Source organism: Poecilia reticulata, unplaced genomic scaffold (assembly GCF_000633615.1).
Source record: "Poecilia reticulata strain Guanapo unplaced genomic scaffold, Guppy_female_1.0+MT scaffold_125, whole genome shotgun sequence".
Classification (NCBI taxonomy): Eukaryota; Metazoa; Chordata; class Actinopteri; order Cyprinodontiformes; family Poeciliidae; genus Poecilia; species Poecilia reticulata.
In genome coordinates this window covers 24,965-41,105 of record NW_007615013.1, presented here as the reverse complement: position 1 = coordinate 41,105, position 16,141 = coordinate 24,965, and the positions used below count along the sequence as shown (strand labels likewise).

The 16,141-nt window shown below is 40.3% G+C and overlaps 1 protein-coding gene across 5 annotated transcripts in view; it reads left to right on the top strand.

The window, feature by feature from the left end:
• The window catches only part of usp6nl (USP6 N-terminal like), a 54,791-nt gene that overhangs the window by 17,761 nt on the left and 20,889 nt on the right, over window positions 1-16,141 (top strand). For 3 of the 5 annotated variants that reach the window (XM_008401586.2, XM_008401585.2, XM_008401588.2), the window contains one exon: window positions 14,254-14,327. In XM_008401586.2, the coding sequence (XP_008399808.1) occupies window positions 14,254-14,327 (74 nt within the window). Of the gene's footprint in view, window positions 1-1,014; window positions 1,800-8,074; window positions 8,226-14,253; window positions 14,328-16,141 lie in introns of those variants that run through there. The other 2 variants (XM_008401583.2, XM_008401584.2) reach the window with 2 other exon arrangements.

Here is a 16,141-nt window from a genome sequence, read left to right as displayed (position 1 = left end):
CCGGGTCGTAACCATAGCAACAGCAGCTGCAGAGCGTCCAGCCATGCAGTAATTGGGCTTTCTGTTGCACAGCCGGAGGAGACAAATATACTGACACTTTATCACAGAGCGCCGCGTACGTGTGTGTGTGTGTGTGTGTGTGTGTGTGTGTGTGTGTGTGTGTGTGTGTGTGTGTGTGTGTGTTCACACTGAAAATGAGCCTGTTTTTCATGTTTGGATCGTTTGAACGTTGTTTTTTTTGGTGGCTGCTGGAACCAGAAACGCTTTCTGCAGGACCTCCGTCCACACATGAAGCTTTACATCCTAACTTCTTTAAAAATATAAATACGTTTTAGTAATTAGACGTATGAAGTTCACACCACATACATTTATAGTTTTTAATCTGTTCTTTAACCACAATACAGAAACTTTCTTATTTCCAATGTGCTTCTTTAGGACACCAGCCAGATAAATAAATCTGATCAGTTAATTCCCATTCGTCATAATTCCTGTTTTTTTGGAATTTATCGATATTTTTCATTGATCAAACAGTGGAGAAAATAGAAAATCCAACTTTCCAAACATTACTGACAGTTTGGGGGATTTTAAACAAAATTAATTGGAATTTATCATGAAAACAAATTTAAAAATGATACGAAAAAAAATCTTATTCAAATAAAATCTTCTAATTCGTCTGTAGCGAGACTCGTTTCTCAGGGTTATTGGCATTTATTGAAACTTTTCATCAAACAAACAAGAGAATTGTAAAAGTAACAAACATTACTGACGGTTTTAAACATTATTTGGAATAAATGATAAACGATACAATAAATAGCAATGAGAGAAAATTATTCCTACATATTAAATATGATCTAATTGATCTCAGACTAATTTTTCCAATAATATGCAAGAATAATGGGATAAATATTATCATAATCTTGACATTAGGGACAGATTTGGGGAGTTTTAAACATCATTTTTATCTCTATAAATGATAAACATCATTTCATGTTGCATATGATTTCAGCTGAATGAACCAAATATGACCCTTTTGACTCATTTCTGCAGTAATGATGAAATAAAAGCTCAGATTTCTGCAGAAACTCTGAGGATCAGATGGAAAACTGGCAGCTTTTCTGAGGCTCATTCCAGCAAATTTAACGGCTTTAATTTCATGGCTGTTGGATGAAAATGATCAGAGCAGCAGAAGGAGGCAGGATGGAGCGAGAAGGCGTTACCTGGGTGGTACAAATCATCTGTGCTCGCTCAGCCGTCTGCATTCTGCTCATGTTTCTGCTCCACGGCAGAAACGCAGTGAGAGGAGAGGAGGGAAGAGCTGGAGGCTCGTTAATTAGGATCTGCAGGATGTGAAGAGCGGACCGAGGAGCCAGCTGCTGCGCTCAGGACCTTTTGATCTGCAGCGTCCAGCCGGGGACGGAAACAAGCCGGCGGAGGACGGCTCCGCTCCGGATCGCACGCGGCATGACGAGGGCGCCGCGCCGCAGCGGCCGGCAGCGGAGAGGGCATCGCCGCGCTGCTGCTTCCTGTCGCCCTGAGGCGCCGCTCAACGCAGGTGGAGCAGCGTGGAGGAAATACTGAAGACGCCCAGCAAGCAGGAAGCAGGAGCAGAGTCTTGATTTCACTGGAAACCAGCGTCCTGGAGGAGTCATGCTGCGGGCCAGCTGAGGAGCAATGAGGCTGAGGGGCGCCAGAGCCGCCGCCGCCTCATGGCTCCTCCCACTGGATAAGCATGCAGGTCCTGCAGATCGTCAAGGAGCTGGTGTCTCCATCCAGGCACCGGGCGGCCGCGCGATTTGGAGGTGTGTGCGCTGGTTTTAATCACCAAACGGTTACAGTTTCCATTCGAGGTGCACAAATAAAAAGATTTGTGAATCAATTTAACAGATTTTAAACGCGGTAAAGCTGAACGTCTGTTTGCGGTTATCCTGCAGCGCATTGCGCCGTTCGCATATTTTATTTACTTTTTCAATCAGACTAAATTCCTTCTTTTTGTGGGACCAAAATTATTTACATTTCCTAAAAAATTTTTTAGAATTCTTCTGTTTTTGTAACTTTCTTTTTATATTTAAGCATTTAATTTGTGATCGATTAAAACGACCACAAATTTCCACCATTTTGCAAATAATTGTTTTGCTCTCTCTCTCTCTCTCTCTCTCTCTCTCTCTCTCTCTCTCTCTCTCTTTCTCGCTCTTTCTCGTTTTTGGATTTACTGAAAACCAATAAATGTGTTAAAAGGAAATGGAAACACGTTTCTCATCCACCGGTGACTCTGTGCCTTACCAGAGGCACCAAACTCCTTTTTTTTTTTTTTTTTTTACGTGGTCTGTGCTAGTTTTTCTCTTTTTCTCTGCTTCCTGTTTATTAACATGTAATTTGTGAATTTCGCTCAGTTATCTGTTGATTCGCTTCAAACCAGCAGATGGAAACGCGACTCGTTTCCCTTTGCGACATTTTAAAAGTGACGATTGGATGGAAACATGGCGGCTGCTTGTTTTTGAGCCACTTTAAGGTGGTTTTCGAGTTTCCTCATCATTTCTAAACGCCGTTTTGTTTTTTTCTGGAGGAATCTCCAAATTAAATTAGTTTAAACAAAAGGTTGTTGCTAAAATAGTCCGTGCCTTCCCGGGTCCATCTGCTGCTTCACCCAGAGACTCTTCAGCTTTACTGGAGCTGGACTGAAACCCGTCCGTCTTGTTTTGTGTCTGTGGGAACAGGCAGCTGCTGTTGGTGAAGAGAAAAACTACGTTCTTCTCTGTCAGATCTCACCATCAGTGTTTTATTAAATTCAGTGAAATCCGGTCTGATGTAACGGTGAAGTTAATCGTTTTGTGCTGCAGCGGTTGTCGGACATGTCCCCCGGAGACGGCCGTGTTGCTGCAGGACGCGTCTCCGTCTGGGTTGTCGGGGGTTTTGTGTCGCGCTGCTGCGTTTCTCTGGTGTCCGATAAATAATGGAGCTGCTGCTGACGGGACGCTGTGACCAACACGACTTTTACAGCTTATTATTTACCCTAAATGTCATTTATTGGGGTTGATTGTTGAAAAATACAAATTATGAGGATTAATTTCACACAGAGGGATGTTTTTAAAGCCGTTAGTCCTGCTAACGGGGATAGTTTAGCCAATAGAAACTCAAATTAACTTCTCTAGTAATTAAAATTTAGTTTTTTCTCTTTGTTTTTACAAGTAAAAATGTGAGGCATGAATCTATCAATACTTGGCAGACATTTGTCTTCTTGCCTGTTGCAATAATCAATAAATCAATTAACAGAAACGGCTCAATAAATTCCATTTGTGTAATTTGTTTTGTTTTGTCAAGTTTATCTTTCTACCAAAGACCAGATGAACAATTTTGTTTAGAGATTTTGTTTTATTTTTGTCTGAACTGAAAGTTTATTGATCTTCATTATTATTCCATGATTATCACTTAAAAATGGTCTCAAAACGATAATGTCGTCGTTTATCACAGTAATTTTTGGCACGGCTCATCATCCGCCATCAGTTTTTATCATGACAGGATATGGAGCTCTGACCTCTGCAGCTCCTCCAGAGCCACCGTCACCTGCTGGGAAGTTGTTTTGTATGAAGTGTACGCCTCGTTTCTAAACAATCCCTGCTGGAGGCTTAGTGCTGCTTAGAGGAGCTCAGCCCTCATTAACTCCACCTGGACTTAGAGGATCAGGAGATCGAGCTGCAGCACAAACTCGGCTGTTTGTTAGAAAGCAGATGGATTTTAAAAGTCATTCCAGGACATTTAACGTCCTCACAGTCAGAGAAGGATTCAGAGTCGTTAACTTCACAAGCAACACCTGACAGTCCGGTGGATTTGGTTTGGTTTTGGACCAAAGTTTCAACATTTGCTCCATTTCCAGCTGCTGTGGCTCTGAGTCAAACCAACCTGTTCCCCTCCTGGCCTGTGGGGGCGCTGCACCGAGAACCACTGAAGGAAACGACACAAAAACCTCCAAAACTTCGTTCTTCTCCAAATGGAAATGGAAATGGAGACGTCAGATTTTAGCAGTAGCTGAATTTCGAAAGATCATTCCTCCTGCTGATGAAAGACCGTTTGGTTTGGTTGTATTTACCCACAATGCCCTGCGCTGTAGTCCACTTCCTGTTTTTGAAGCGGCCATGTTCCTCAACTTATTTCAGTTTGTGTCGTCCTCTGTTTTACCCAATAAGAGCAAAAAGGTTTAACATTCAACGTAAACATCTTTATTCTTAATATTTGTTGTATTTGTACAGAAGTCTGTAAGTTAAAATCAAAATAACAATTACGGATATAACCGTATTGTTCAAGTATCTGCAGATAATTTGATAAATTAAGTCTGAAATGTGGTGGTGAATAATCAATTGCTGTGAACGTCTTATAGTTTAATCAGAAGTGTTTCAGCTGCTTTTTTTAGACCCCGTCTTCCATCTGAGCCCAGCAGAACAGGCTGCATGATGCAAATAAACAGGAAGCTGCAGCAGCCAGTACAGTCTCTCTTACTGTGAAAATCATAGTAATAGATGGAAAACCTAAATGCCTGATTTTTTACGTTTTCCATCAAAAACGGTTGGTTCTGTTTTAATTTGGGACAGAAATGTTCTGATCTGCATTTGACTGAAGTATCACAACGTGGACATTAATACCTTATAAAAAATAAACAGTTCAAGAAACAGGAAGTTTGATTTCGACTTCAATAAAGTGTTGGACAAAGAGCTGGAGCTGAAAGCATGTCGTACATTTCTGATAAATAACCTCACTGCAGCAGTTTTTGGGTTTTGATCCCAAATAAACAGGAAATGACTTTAAATGACCCAAAACTCCCAAACTGCTGCGACGTTGACTCAAAGAGATAAACCCATCGCTTCGTTTCCGGGGGTCTGAACTCCTCCTAGTTGGACGTTTCATCATTGTTTTATGTGTGAAATTTGGATTATTCTGGTCTCTGCAGATCATCTTGTTTTCTGCGGCAGTCGGACAGAAACGAGCTTGGAGTATTTATCGACTGCAGCAGCGGTTTTCACGGTGCGTTGTGCTCCATCTCTGGGCGCTAAGCGAGTTAGCAGGCGTGTGTGAATGAAATATGGATGCTGGTCAGGAACAGTGGAAACACTGCAGGGGTTGTGCAGCCGCCTGCTGACATCTCTGCTCAGCTTGTCTGTTGTTGAGCTGCTGTTTATTCTCCAAGGACTGCTTTTATATTTATATTGATCCCTGTTTACTCCTGACTTATTAAATTATGCATCAGATGCTTGCAGATCATGAAACATCACACAAAGCCTCCGTCAATATTTTGCTTCTCGGCTTAATGCAAACACAGCAGCTCATGGGGGCCGTTTGCAAAGTTTCGGTTCAAAATTTAGCCTTTTAGCCGCAAGAGAAAAAATTTATTATTTCATCATGTTATTTATTAATTTATAAACATACCAAAGTTAGCAACCTAACTATTTAGCGCCAAACTAGATATTTAGCTCTGCGCTACATAAGTACTTGATCATTTAGCTGACTTAGAGCTAATTATTTAATTTTGGTGCCAAATATTTAGCTTGCTAACTAAATATATTACTCTGAGCTAGCTAAATCTGTAGCTTAGGAACTAAATATTTTTTATTTGAGCTAGTTAAATATTTAGCTTATAAATGTAGATAGCTCACTAGTTATGAAGCTAAATATTTAGCTTAAGCTAAATAACTAGCTCTGATTTAGTTAAACTTTTAGTTAGTTCTGAGCTAGCTAAATATTTAGCTCTAAGCTAGTTAGATGTGCAGTTAACTAAGAGCTAGCTTAATATTTAGTTAATGAACTAATATTTCACTCTGAGCTCGTTAAATGCTTATTTAGCTCTGGGGTAGTTCAGTATTTAGTTAGCTCTGAGCTAACTAAATCTTTAGCTTGCTAATTATATTCTTAGCTTCCAACTAACTATTTACCACAAAATCTTTGGTTTGGTGCTAGATACTTAGCTGGAACGAAATGTTTCTCTCTAGCTACATTATATAACATGGTGAAAATATGACTTTCAAAAATGAACCCTCGTGTTTTGGCCTGAAAAAAGTTGCCCAAATTATTGTTGTTAAATTTTGAGTGTGTAACTTTCCAAACTGCACCATGTAGCATCTGAGAAACCTGACCTTGTTTAAGTGACCAGTGTGCAACACCAGCTTGTGGCCTTGTCACAGCGTGACGAAGAGCAAGGTTTCAGCCCATCTGATGCTGCTGCCTCTCCCTCCGAGGCGAAGCTGTGGAGCTTAAACGAAACATTTATTCTGTGTTTGAAGTCATTAGATCAGATTCAGTTTCTGAAGCAGAGAATCTCTGACCTGCTTCAACTTCCTGTTTCCTGCCAGTTTATAGCACTAATGCTCAAATGACGCCAACATTAGCTGTGCTGCTTTTCCTGACCAAAAGGAGAAGAAATAATTGAAAGTTGAGAGGAAGTTGATCTGCAGAGGAACAGTGAAAGATTTCTTCTGTTCTACAATAAATGGAGATTAAAGTTGTTTTTACTGAACATAAACAGATAAAATGTTTATTTTTCTCCTAAAATCTGATCGTAACACCCAATTCCTCTGCATTTAGCTTCTTTAACAATAATTAACTGTGTAAATCTCCTTTAATATGTTTTCCACAGGCGTCTTAAAATATTTAAATGGATCATCGCTTTAGTTTCCAGTCATTACTTTCTGAATATTTTAATAAATAAATTCAGAAAACTCAAAACAATTGAGTACAGATAATTTAAAATAAATATTAAATAGGAAAAAAATAATGAAAGAAATTAATTTAAAAAGATGTATTAAAACATAAAAAGGGGAAAAATGGTTAAATGAAAAATCTGCAGAATGTGCCAATGTTTTCATCTGATTATAAGAATAATCTATTACTAAATAATTATTAGCTGCAGCCCTAAACTGATATTTTTTTATAGATAATTTTGCGTTTTGACTGTAATCTTTATTTTTGATTTAGAATCTAACTGTACTTTCCTAATCAATTGAGAAAAATGTTGGTGCAGTTTATTTTTATTTCACTGATGAGACATTTTCCCTTGTTATCAGTTAATTTATCTGCCACTGGACCGAGGACTTTTCATCAACATTAAGGAATTATTTACTTAAAACGAGCTTTAAGTTGGTCTTATTTCAAGTTTGCTAAGATATTTGCACTAGAAACTACACCAAAAATACTTAGTAAGATTTTGTGTTTTTACAGTGTCCATCCATCCATCCATTTTCTTTACACCCATGTTCCTTAGTGGGTCAGGAGGTGCTGCTGTCTCTCCAGCTAACGTTTCGGGTGAGAGGCGGGGTCACCTGGACAGGTCGCCAGTCTGTCGCAGGGCAACACAGAGACACACAACCATGCACACACACACTCACACTTAGGGGCAATTTGGAGAGGCCAATTAACCTGACAGTCATGTTTTTGGACTGGGAGGAAACTGGAGTACCCGGAGAAAACCCACCATGCACAGGGAGAACATGGAGACTCCATGCAGAAAGACCCCAGGCCGGGAATCGAACCCAGAACCTTCTTGCTGCAAGGCAACAGCTCTACCAACTGCTCCACTGTGCAGCCCTTTTTTTTTACAGTGTGTGTTAAAAAACAACGTTTATAGTCAATTCAGCACTTCTACTCTGTATCGGATTGGTATCAGCCAATACTAAACAGATATCTGAAGAAAGTGAATCTGCATTTTCTGCAGTAAATTTTAAGTAAGTTTTAGCAGCAGGATCAGGGTCTTTGCGCCGGCCGGCCTCTGGTCCGGCTGCGGTCCTGGATCAGTTCAGAGGGATCCGCTGCTCAGATTAGAGCAGAACTTCTTCCTTCTCTCAGATCTGTGATACGCCTCATCACGCCCGTCTCTTAACGAGCTTTTAACGGCAGCTCTTCATCATGCAGCTGTCATCATTAGAAAACAGAAGAAACAGAAAAGTTTCTGGGTGTTTCTGATGAATCTCCAGTCCGGTTCTGCTTGGTTCTGAAAGCGGCTCGTTGTGGTGTGGAGTGGGGTGGGGAATGCAGCGAGTGGGAGCGACTCTGAAACAGCAGCATTGTGACAGCAGCGGCTCTGATCTCACTTCTCTCTGCCCCGCGCTGCTGCTGCTTCCTCCCTTTGTGTCGGAGCGGCGTTCAGCGCCGATGGCGTGAGGCGGCTCGTGTTTCTGACGCTGTGGAACCGGGACCAATGCGGGCCAAGGCTCGTCTGGACGACCCGCTGGATAACTTTAAAAGAGGTAACGCCTGAGGAGCTCCAGGGCATTCCTGCAGGGTCAAAGTTCACCGGTCTGATGGGATGTTTGATGTTCTGCTTTTAAATGAGGCTCATTGTGCAGATCTTCTCTCAACTGACCTCAACTTGCAGATTTAGAAACTTTTGCATGTGGGAATGATGAATTTGAATGTTGTGCTGCGGTGGTGTGATGTGCTCACACTTCACCTTCGGATGTAAAACTCTGGTGACAGAATGCAGAAAATGAGGAAGCGTGAAGCTGACAGTTTCTGGATCAGATTTAATCCTGCTGAACGCTAAATTACAGTTTTAATCCCAATAAAAGAGGCCAGATCTTCTCTCATGGTTGCTGGAAAGTTTTGGAAAAGTTCCTGAGGAAATCAGGTGTATTGTTATTTACAGTCCTTGTTGTTTGAGATGATGGTAGAAACTAGTGGTGGGAATTATTTACTGTATCACGATTCATTTCAAAATGATTAGTCACAGTTATTTCTGCTTTAATGGTGTGGAAAGGAGCGAAATTATCCACTTCAGTCTGCTTTGCAAGTCAAAATGACACATGACGACGTTGAAAAGTATTTTTCGCATGTAGATGGAATTACTCCCATTCTCCATTTTGTCATGAAGCTGTCACAGGGAGAGCGCCATCTTCCTGCAGACAGCCTCCTCCGCGGACGAGGACATTTCCTTACAGGAGGTTTTAGCCATTTGACAGGCTTTGTTAGTTATTTATTGAAGAATCCTAAAAATGTGTCGTATTTATGTAAAACCGATGGTGGAAGCGGACTGTCCGAGCGGATTTCTGCATGAAACATGGCAACAAACTTCTGACCAATCACAGCGTACGGTATGACGTACCTTAGCTCCGCTGTAGCTTAGCGCCGTTCATTTATGATGTTTCCTAAGTAATCTACGTTTTCACCGATCTGAGCTCGGTTAAGCTCATCAACACCAGTCTTCTTGGACTTATCTAAAAACTAAAATAAGTCCAAATGTTTGATGGAACCTGTTGAATCTCCCGTTTTCATCTGCTGCTGTCGCTCTACTGTGGTGCTTTATGCGCATGCGTGCGTTCCGTTACTGGCTGCGTGATGACGCCTGGACGCGCCGCGTAGATACAACATGGAGGCCGACAGATAGCGGACTTGCTTTTTACTTTTATGTTTTAAAATCGATTTTGTGACGTTTTAAATTGATTCTGAGTGGAGATAAATGAGAACCATGTTTTTATGTGAATTAATTATTTTGACGCTCCCCTATTTAACGGTGGATCTACGTTCCCACCGTTAAATCACCTCATCTCCTTCACTAAACTAGTTCAGTTCTGCACAGTAATCTATAAACTTCTTGCTACATTTCCCCCTAATTTTTGGACAACATGCAAAAAAATATATATATTTTTTTAAATATTTTAGTCCTAAAATGTTTTGGTTTTTCAGAAACTTTAAGAAAAACAGAAATTTTCAATTCGTTCCTCAGCTTCATCATGGTCTCCGTCACCACTGACTTTTCATTCTCATAGTTGCTCTTCAGAAAAACTGACTAAAGCAGAATTTCTGCAAATCTGAGCCTGATTGGTTTGCCTCTGAAAGCATAAATCGTGTTTTATTTCCTGCTGTACATTTGTCTCATGTTATTGCCAGTTTGAAATATATTCCCTGTAGAGATGCACCAAATTATACCAGGTTGTGCAAAATGACAGAAACAAAGTCCTGCTTGGCTGCTGCTGCGTCCGGTTGCATATTATATTTCATTCAAATTCTGCATAGCACCTGCTGGAGGGATTTCCCATCGCTGATGTTTACTTTTAGTCACTGAGCATCTCAGACGTTATGATGAAAGAAGCTAAAGCAAAGCAGCAGAAAATGTCTGGTTAATTATGACCAATAATAATAATCCCTGATATCCTGCTGTCTGGTTTCTCTGTCTGGAGTTTGAAAGGTTGACATTTTAAAAGTCAAACAAGCTCAACACGGTTTTATTTCATGTTTCTGATTAAATTAAAAAAACTACAGATTAGCATTTGCAGAGTTTAGATTAACAGAAAACTAATTATGTTTTCTTCAGTTTGAATCATCCAGTCAAATTCTGTAAATGGTTCTAAAACGTAAATACATTAAAGTTGAGATATTGATTTCAAACTAAAGAAATAATTTTAGTAAATACCGCAGAAACTAAATGTTTATTTCTGACATGGTGTGTTTAAAAAGCCTCTAAATGTCTACAGCTTATACAAAAATGCGGTTTAGCCTTAAATACCTTAATTACTCGTCCTAAATTTTGTCACAACAGAACTATTTAATCTAGTATTGTATGTATTTTTGTCTTTATGACAGGAATTCTAATGTCATTCAAAAGTTTTGCGCTCAAACATCGTCATCGTGTTCTGTGACTCAAGACAGTTGAAGCTAATGCTAACTAGCTGCTAATATACCCTTGCTAGCCGTTTAGCTAGCTAACTTTTTTTTGCATCTCTCAGGGGAAAGTGCAAACTTACTGCCAGTTATCTGGACGACATTGACTTTCGCTTTTGAAAACTCGTTTTATGCGATTTCTATCTCTTTAAAAACACAATAAGATATTTTTATATTATGTGAGAGAGGAGACGCTGCTTCTGAGTTTATTTCGTAGCTCTGGCAGTTAGAGGCTTCCGTAGGGTGTGTTTAGTCTTTTCAGTCTTGAATTGAATTCAAGGTGGCATAAAACCTGCAGATATTCTGCATGAATAAGTCGTTCCCTGAAGCAGCTTCGTTGGGTTGATTCATCTGACCCGTTTCGGTTCTGCAGAAAGCGGGTCGTGTTCTGAAAGTTCTGTGTGGAGGTCCGAGGTCCACACCGGGCTCCATTCCTACCGCTTTATTTAAAATGTCACGCTGCCACAAACGCAGAAGCGGAACCGAAACGCTTCGGCTTCCAGGTTAAACTCATCCGGGTCCGGTTCTAGTTTTAACAACTGAAGGTTCTGTCTGGACCGGCCTGTTGGTTCTGGTCATCAGGTTGGGTCGCTGCTACAGCAGCTGACGGTGGAGGTTCTGAAGAACCGAGCCGCTGCTTCAGGTGACGTTTACCTGCTGATGGTTGAGAGGAAGCGTGAGAAACTTCCTCTCTGTGGACGGTTTCAGTTCCGCTTCAGGAGGAACCAGAACCCGACTCGCGTGTCGAAGCTGCAGAACTTCTGGGTCGACCCTCGATCCTGATCACTTACAGCTGCGACCTCTGACCTCTGCAGATCAGCCGGTTGCATCAGTGTGAGTCGTTAAAGTGATGCTTCAGATTCACTTTATTTTGGTAAATTAGCAACATTACAAAATGAAAACAAGACAAAACTAAATTCTACGTTACAAACCAATAATTTACTAAAATAGGCTGATGCATATAATTCTATAATTTTACATTTTAAGGCTTTTTTTAAAGATCAAATCATTTGAGATCATCGTTCAGTTTGTTCCACATTTTCATGCCGATAACTGAAACATGTCTAGATTTAAATTTCTTTTCTCTTTAGCATGTTCAAATTTTAACAAACCTCAAATTATATTTACTCTCTCTTAACTTTCTAAGTTTCAGAAGGAAGATTTTTGTACATTATTACATGTTTAAGTCTTAATTTTAATAAAGTTTTGCAGTTGGTTCACAATATTTCATTTTATTAATAACTGTAAAATATTTTTTTGTCATATTTCTGAGCAATGTCGTGCTTCACTGTAGCTTAGCGTCTGCAAACATTTGCAGCTCATATTTTTTGTTTCTGCAGAACATTTTGCTAATTTTTCAGGATGAATCAAAGAAAAAAAATCAGAAATTTTTGAGCATGTTTTCATTTTTTCATGCTGGATTTGTTTCCTGTTTCGGTTTAGTGGCTGAACCTCAGAGTATCGGCCTCTGCGGGAAACGTTTCATTATTATTCATCAGATGAAACATCCAGAAAATTTATTTAAACGTGGCTGTAAAAAATAAAAACGCAGTCTGGTCGCCATGGGAACCACCAGGCCTCCAGGGCTGGGAATCCCAGAAGAAGAAGAAAAAACTTCACTGTATTTGTTTGTTTGCCCCCGACCGTTTTTCACTCTCTCTCTCTCTCTCTCACACACAGACACACACACACACACACACACACACACACACACACACACACACACACACACACCATCCTGTCATAAAAATGCCAGCCGGCTCAATAAGGAGCGTGTTTGTTTCCTCCCGCTGGACCCTGGAGACCCGGACAGGAAGTCGGAGAGCGACTCGAATAAAAGTCCAAAACGGGTCGGAGGAGCAGAACCGGAGCCAGTCCAGTTAGAGGAACCAGTGGTCCAGTAACATCAGAACCGGGCTCAGAGAATAGGTCCGAAATGTTCTGGAGAGCGAAATAAGCCTGTCGCAATCAGCAATTAAAAGGCATCGTAAATTAAAAATGAGCGTGAAAATTTTCATTCTGATGATTAATATTGTTTTGACAGAAAATTTTAATTACAGAGATTCGTAATCCAGTTTATTTATGGTTCTGGTTGTGTTTGGTTTTTATTTATTGTTGTTTTATATCGGATGTTTAAAATGTTCCAGAAGATTCTTTATTAAATTAAAGTTTATTATGTCACAAAAGAGCAATATTATCGTTTATCGCAATAATTACTGGAGCAATTTATCGTGACAAGTCGAGATGAAACATGAAAGATCCGTCCGTCCGTCCGTCCGTCCATCCATCCATCCACCCTCGGTTGATATAATCGTTCAATCGGATCAGGATCTCTTGATGTTTCTCTGGTTTCTAAGTAACAGATTCTCCTGACGTGAGAAATCAAACCTCGAAGGTTTTGATTTTTCCGTCGTCTCCCTGCAGGAAGCTGATTTATCCTCGGCCTCCACTAACGCATCCTAAACACAACATGACCCCACTCGACATCCTCCGTGTTTAGCGCCGCGTGGTGAGAAACTCGGAGCTGCTGGTCGGGCCGACTCTCTGCGGCCGTGACAGGAAAACGATCCGACGGGTCGAGGGTGGAGAACCACAGGCAGGAACTCTGCAGCTCACAATCCGTTAGAAACCGATCCGATTTCTCAGCGTCTGGCTTAAGCAGATTTAATTTCTATTAAACTGTTAAACCTGGTCTTTATTTTCACTTCCTCTCTGTAAATGTGTCATAGAATTGGACCGATCCGATATTGATATCGGTATCGGTCCGTGTGTGAGACAATGTTCCGGATCCATAAGTGCAAATCTATTTGGTCTAATTCTAACCTTTATCATTTATTCAACATTATATTTAGCATTCCTTATTGAACTTTCTGAATCTTTTGTCAGCAGTTTGTTGCATTTTATTTTTACTTGTTTGTAATTCTGTTGCAATAAATCAATTTATCACATAATCAATTAAAATGAGATCAATAGTTTCCATTTACATGTTTTATAGTTTTTCTTTTCTGTCGTTCTTCAGTCTGGTGTTTTGGTTTCAACTAGCCCTTTTTTTGAATAATAATTTGTTCACAGAGGTTTTATAATTAGTTTTATTTGTTCTTGTTTTTATTTATTTTAGAAATCTAAAATGTCGTCCAATTCCAGAGTTCAATGTTCGTTAGAGTTTAAAGTTTGGTCCAGAGTCAGTAAGTTTGTAATTCAGTACATTTATGTCTGTGTTAAAAGTTTCTGTATCGGTTTTGGCCGATACAGGCCTCAGATTTCGATATCTAGAGCGAAACAAGAGGATTAATGCATTTCTACTTTTAAAAAATAAATTACAAGTGATAGAAAATACTTTAAAAATTGGCTTTTATTCCGATCAACCTTCCTGTCATTTGTACGAGAAGTTTTGCTTAATTACAGGAACATGGTCTTAGTAATGTTTGTTTTGTGTTGGAGTACTTTGTTCTCGTTTTACTACAACTTTATTCTTGCAATGAGAAAAGAATAATAAAAATACCTTATCCTGACCGGTACATTTTGATCTGGATTTTTGACCAAACAGTTGCAGACTTCTATGGTGAATAAGCCGTTTTTCTGGACTGTAATTTATCTGTTTTTCCTCTTTGTCTGCAGCTTCTGATAGCGATCAGGATGCGGCGGTGAAACTGGATCAGGAACGGGCTGAAATCGTCGCCAAATATGACAAGGTAACGGTTGAACTCCCTCTGCAGCTTCAGCTGCTGCATTTATTTCTCCGGCTTTGTAAAAAACCGTGCGGTCGGCGCCGCCGTAAATCTGGGCCTCATTGCCTGTAAAACACGATAATAACAGCAGGCGCTTCACAGGACGCGCCGCCGCTCACACGGCTGTGAAATCAGCGTTTCTGAGGCGGAGGCCCCAGATGAGGCTTGGCTGATGGAAACGGAGCGCGGAAAACGCTCAGAGTGAGACCTCCCGGCTGGAGCAGAGAGCTGACCAATCACAGAGCTGAACTGAACTTTTTAAAAGACAAATTTGTGTTTTAGTTTAAGACGATAATGAACTAGAATAAAATAAAATAATTAGAAGGTTTGTTCTGCAGAATTCACAATAAAACCAGGATCAAATTTTATTATTCTCACTCAGAACCCGGTCGACCCCGAGCTCACCAAGAACCAGACAGAAATAATTCCCGTCAGGCGCACATGTGGTGGAATGAAGGCTTCACGAGTTTCGTTATTTATCTAAAATCGTGAGGTTCTGCTGAGCCAGCACTGAAAATGCTGGCAGGGCAAACCGAGATGAATTTTTAGATATTTCACCTCAACATCTGGTCGTCAGACTGAGCTGTGGAGCCTCAACTTGACGCTTTACGCCCTGCAGAACGTCGGATACGCCGATGTTCCCGAGTATCTGTAGTAACAGTAAATACAGAAAGACACTCGCTTCAACAAAGTTTTAACTCAAATGTTAAATAAATGTAATTTGTGTCTCCATCAATGTTTTTATTCCCATTTTGCATTAGTAAAAGTTAATGAAACACCTAAATTTGAAATAATTTCTTCAATTCGCAAAACCATTTTAACCTTGCTTGAGTGGTTTATCTGATAAAGTTAATGCACTAAAGGGGAAATCGAAACATTGTCAGAATAAGTTCTGATGTAGCTAATGTAGTCGTGCCTTACCAGAGGCACAAAACTCCTGAAATCTTTAAGCTCAGTTTTTCTCCATGCTAGTTAGCAGCCTGTACTTCCTGTTTGTTACAGCCATGCGTAGCATCAACATCTGAAAAAATCTCGCTTTGCGTAGCCTGGTTGATTCACTTCAAACCAGTAAATGGAGACACGACTAAAAAATATATATTTTCATGTGAATTTGTAGCAAACTTTTGAAATATGGCACAAAAAGAAAATGTGAAGTCGGAGTGTTTCCTCCTGCTGATTTGAAGCGATGAAAAGTGCAGTTTCAACAGATGATGACGTAACAAACAAGACGTAGAAATTTTGCTGCGTTTCATGCCTCTGGTTAAGGCATCAGTGGATGGGAAAGTTCACTGCATTGGAAAAAAAACACATGTCAAGCGAGTGTAAAAGCCTTTTAGCAAAACTGAGAAAGTTATTCTAAATTTTGCTGTTTCTATCAACTTTTTCAAAATGAGCTTAAAATCGTTGCTGGAAATACGACTCATGTGACCTTGAAGAGCTTGAAGATCAGCGGTTCTTAACCTTTTTTGAGGTACCGAACCCCCCAGTTTCACATGCGCATTTACCGAACCCTTCTTATTCCTCCTCCTCCACCCTCGCCCACCCCCCGCCGACACACAAAATACTTTGCGGTATTCTGATTCAGTAATGTAATTATATTAGCTGTGTTACCACCCCCACACCACTAGAGGCAGTACCAACCCCGAAAAGATGCGACTAAGGAGCAGATTTAGAAGTTCACCGAAATGTGGTAAAAACTGTGAGTTTTGCTGAAGTAAATAAAGACACAAGTTCAAATCCATGCTGAGAGAGGAGCTGCTTCAATCAGGGCTCCTCCG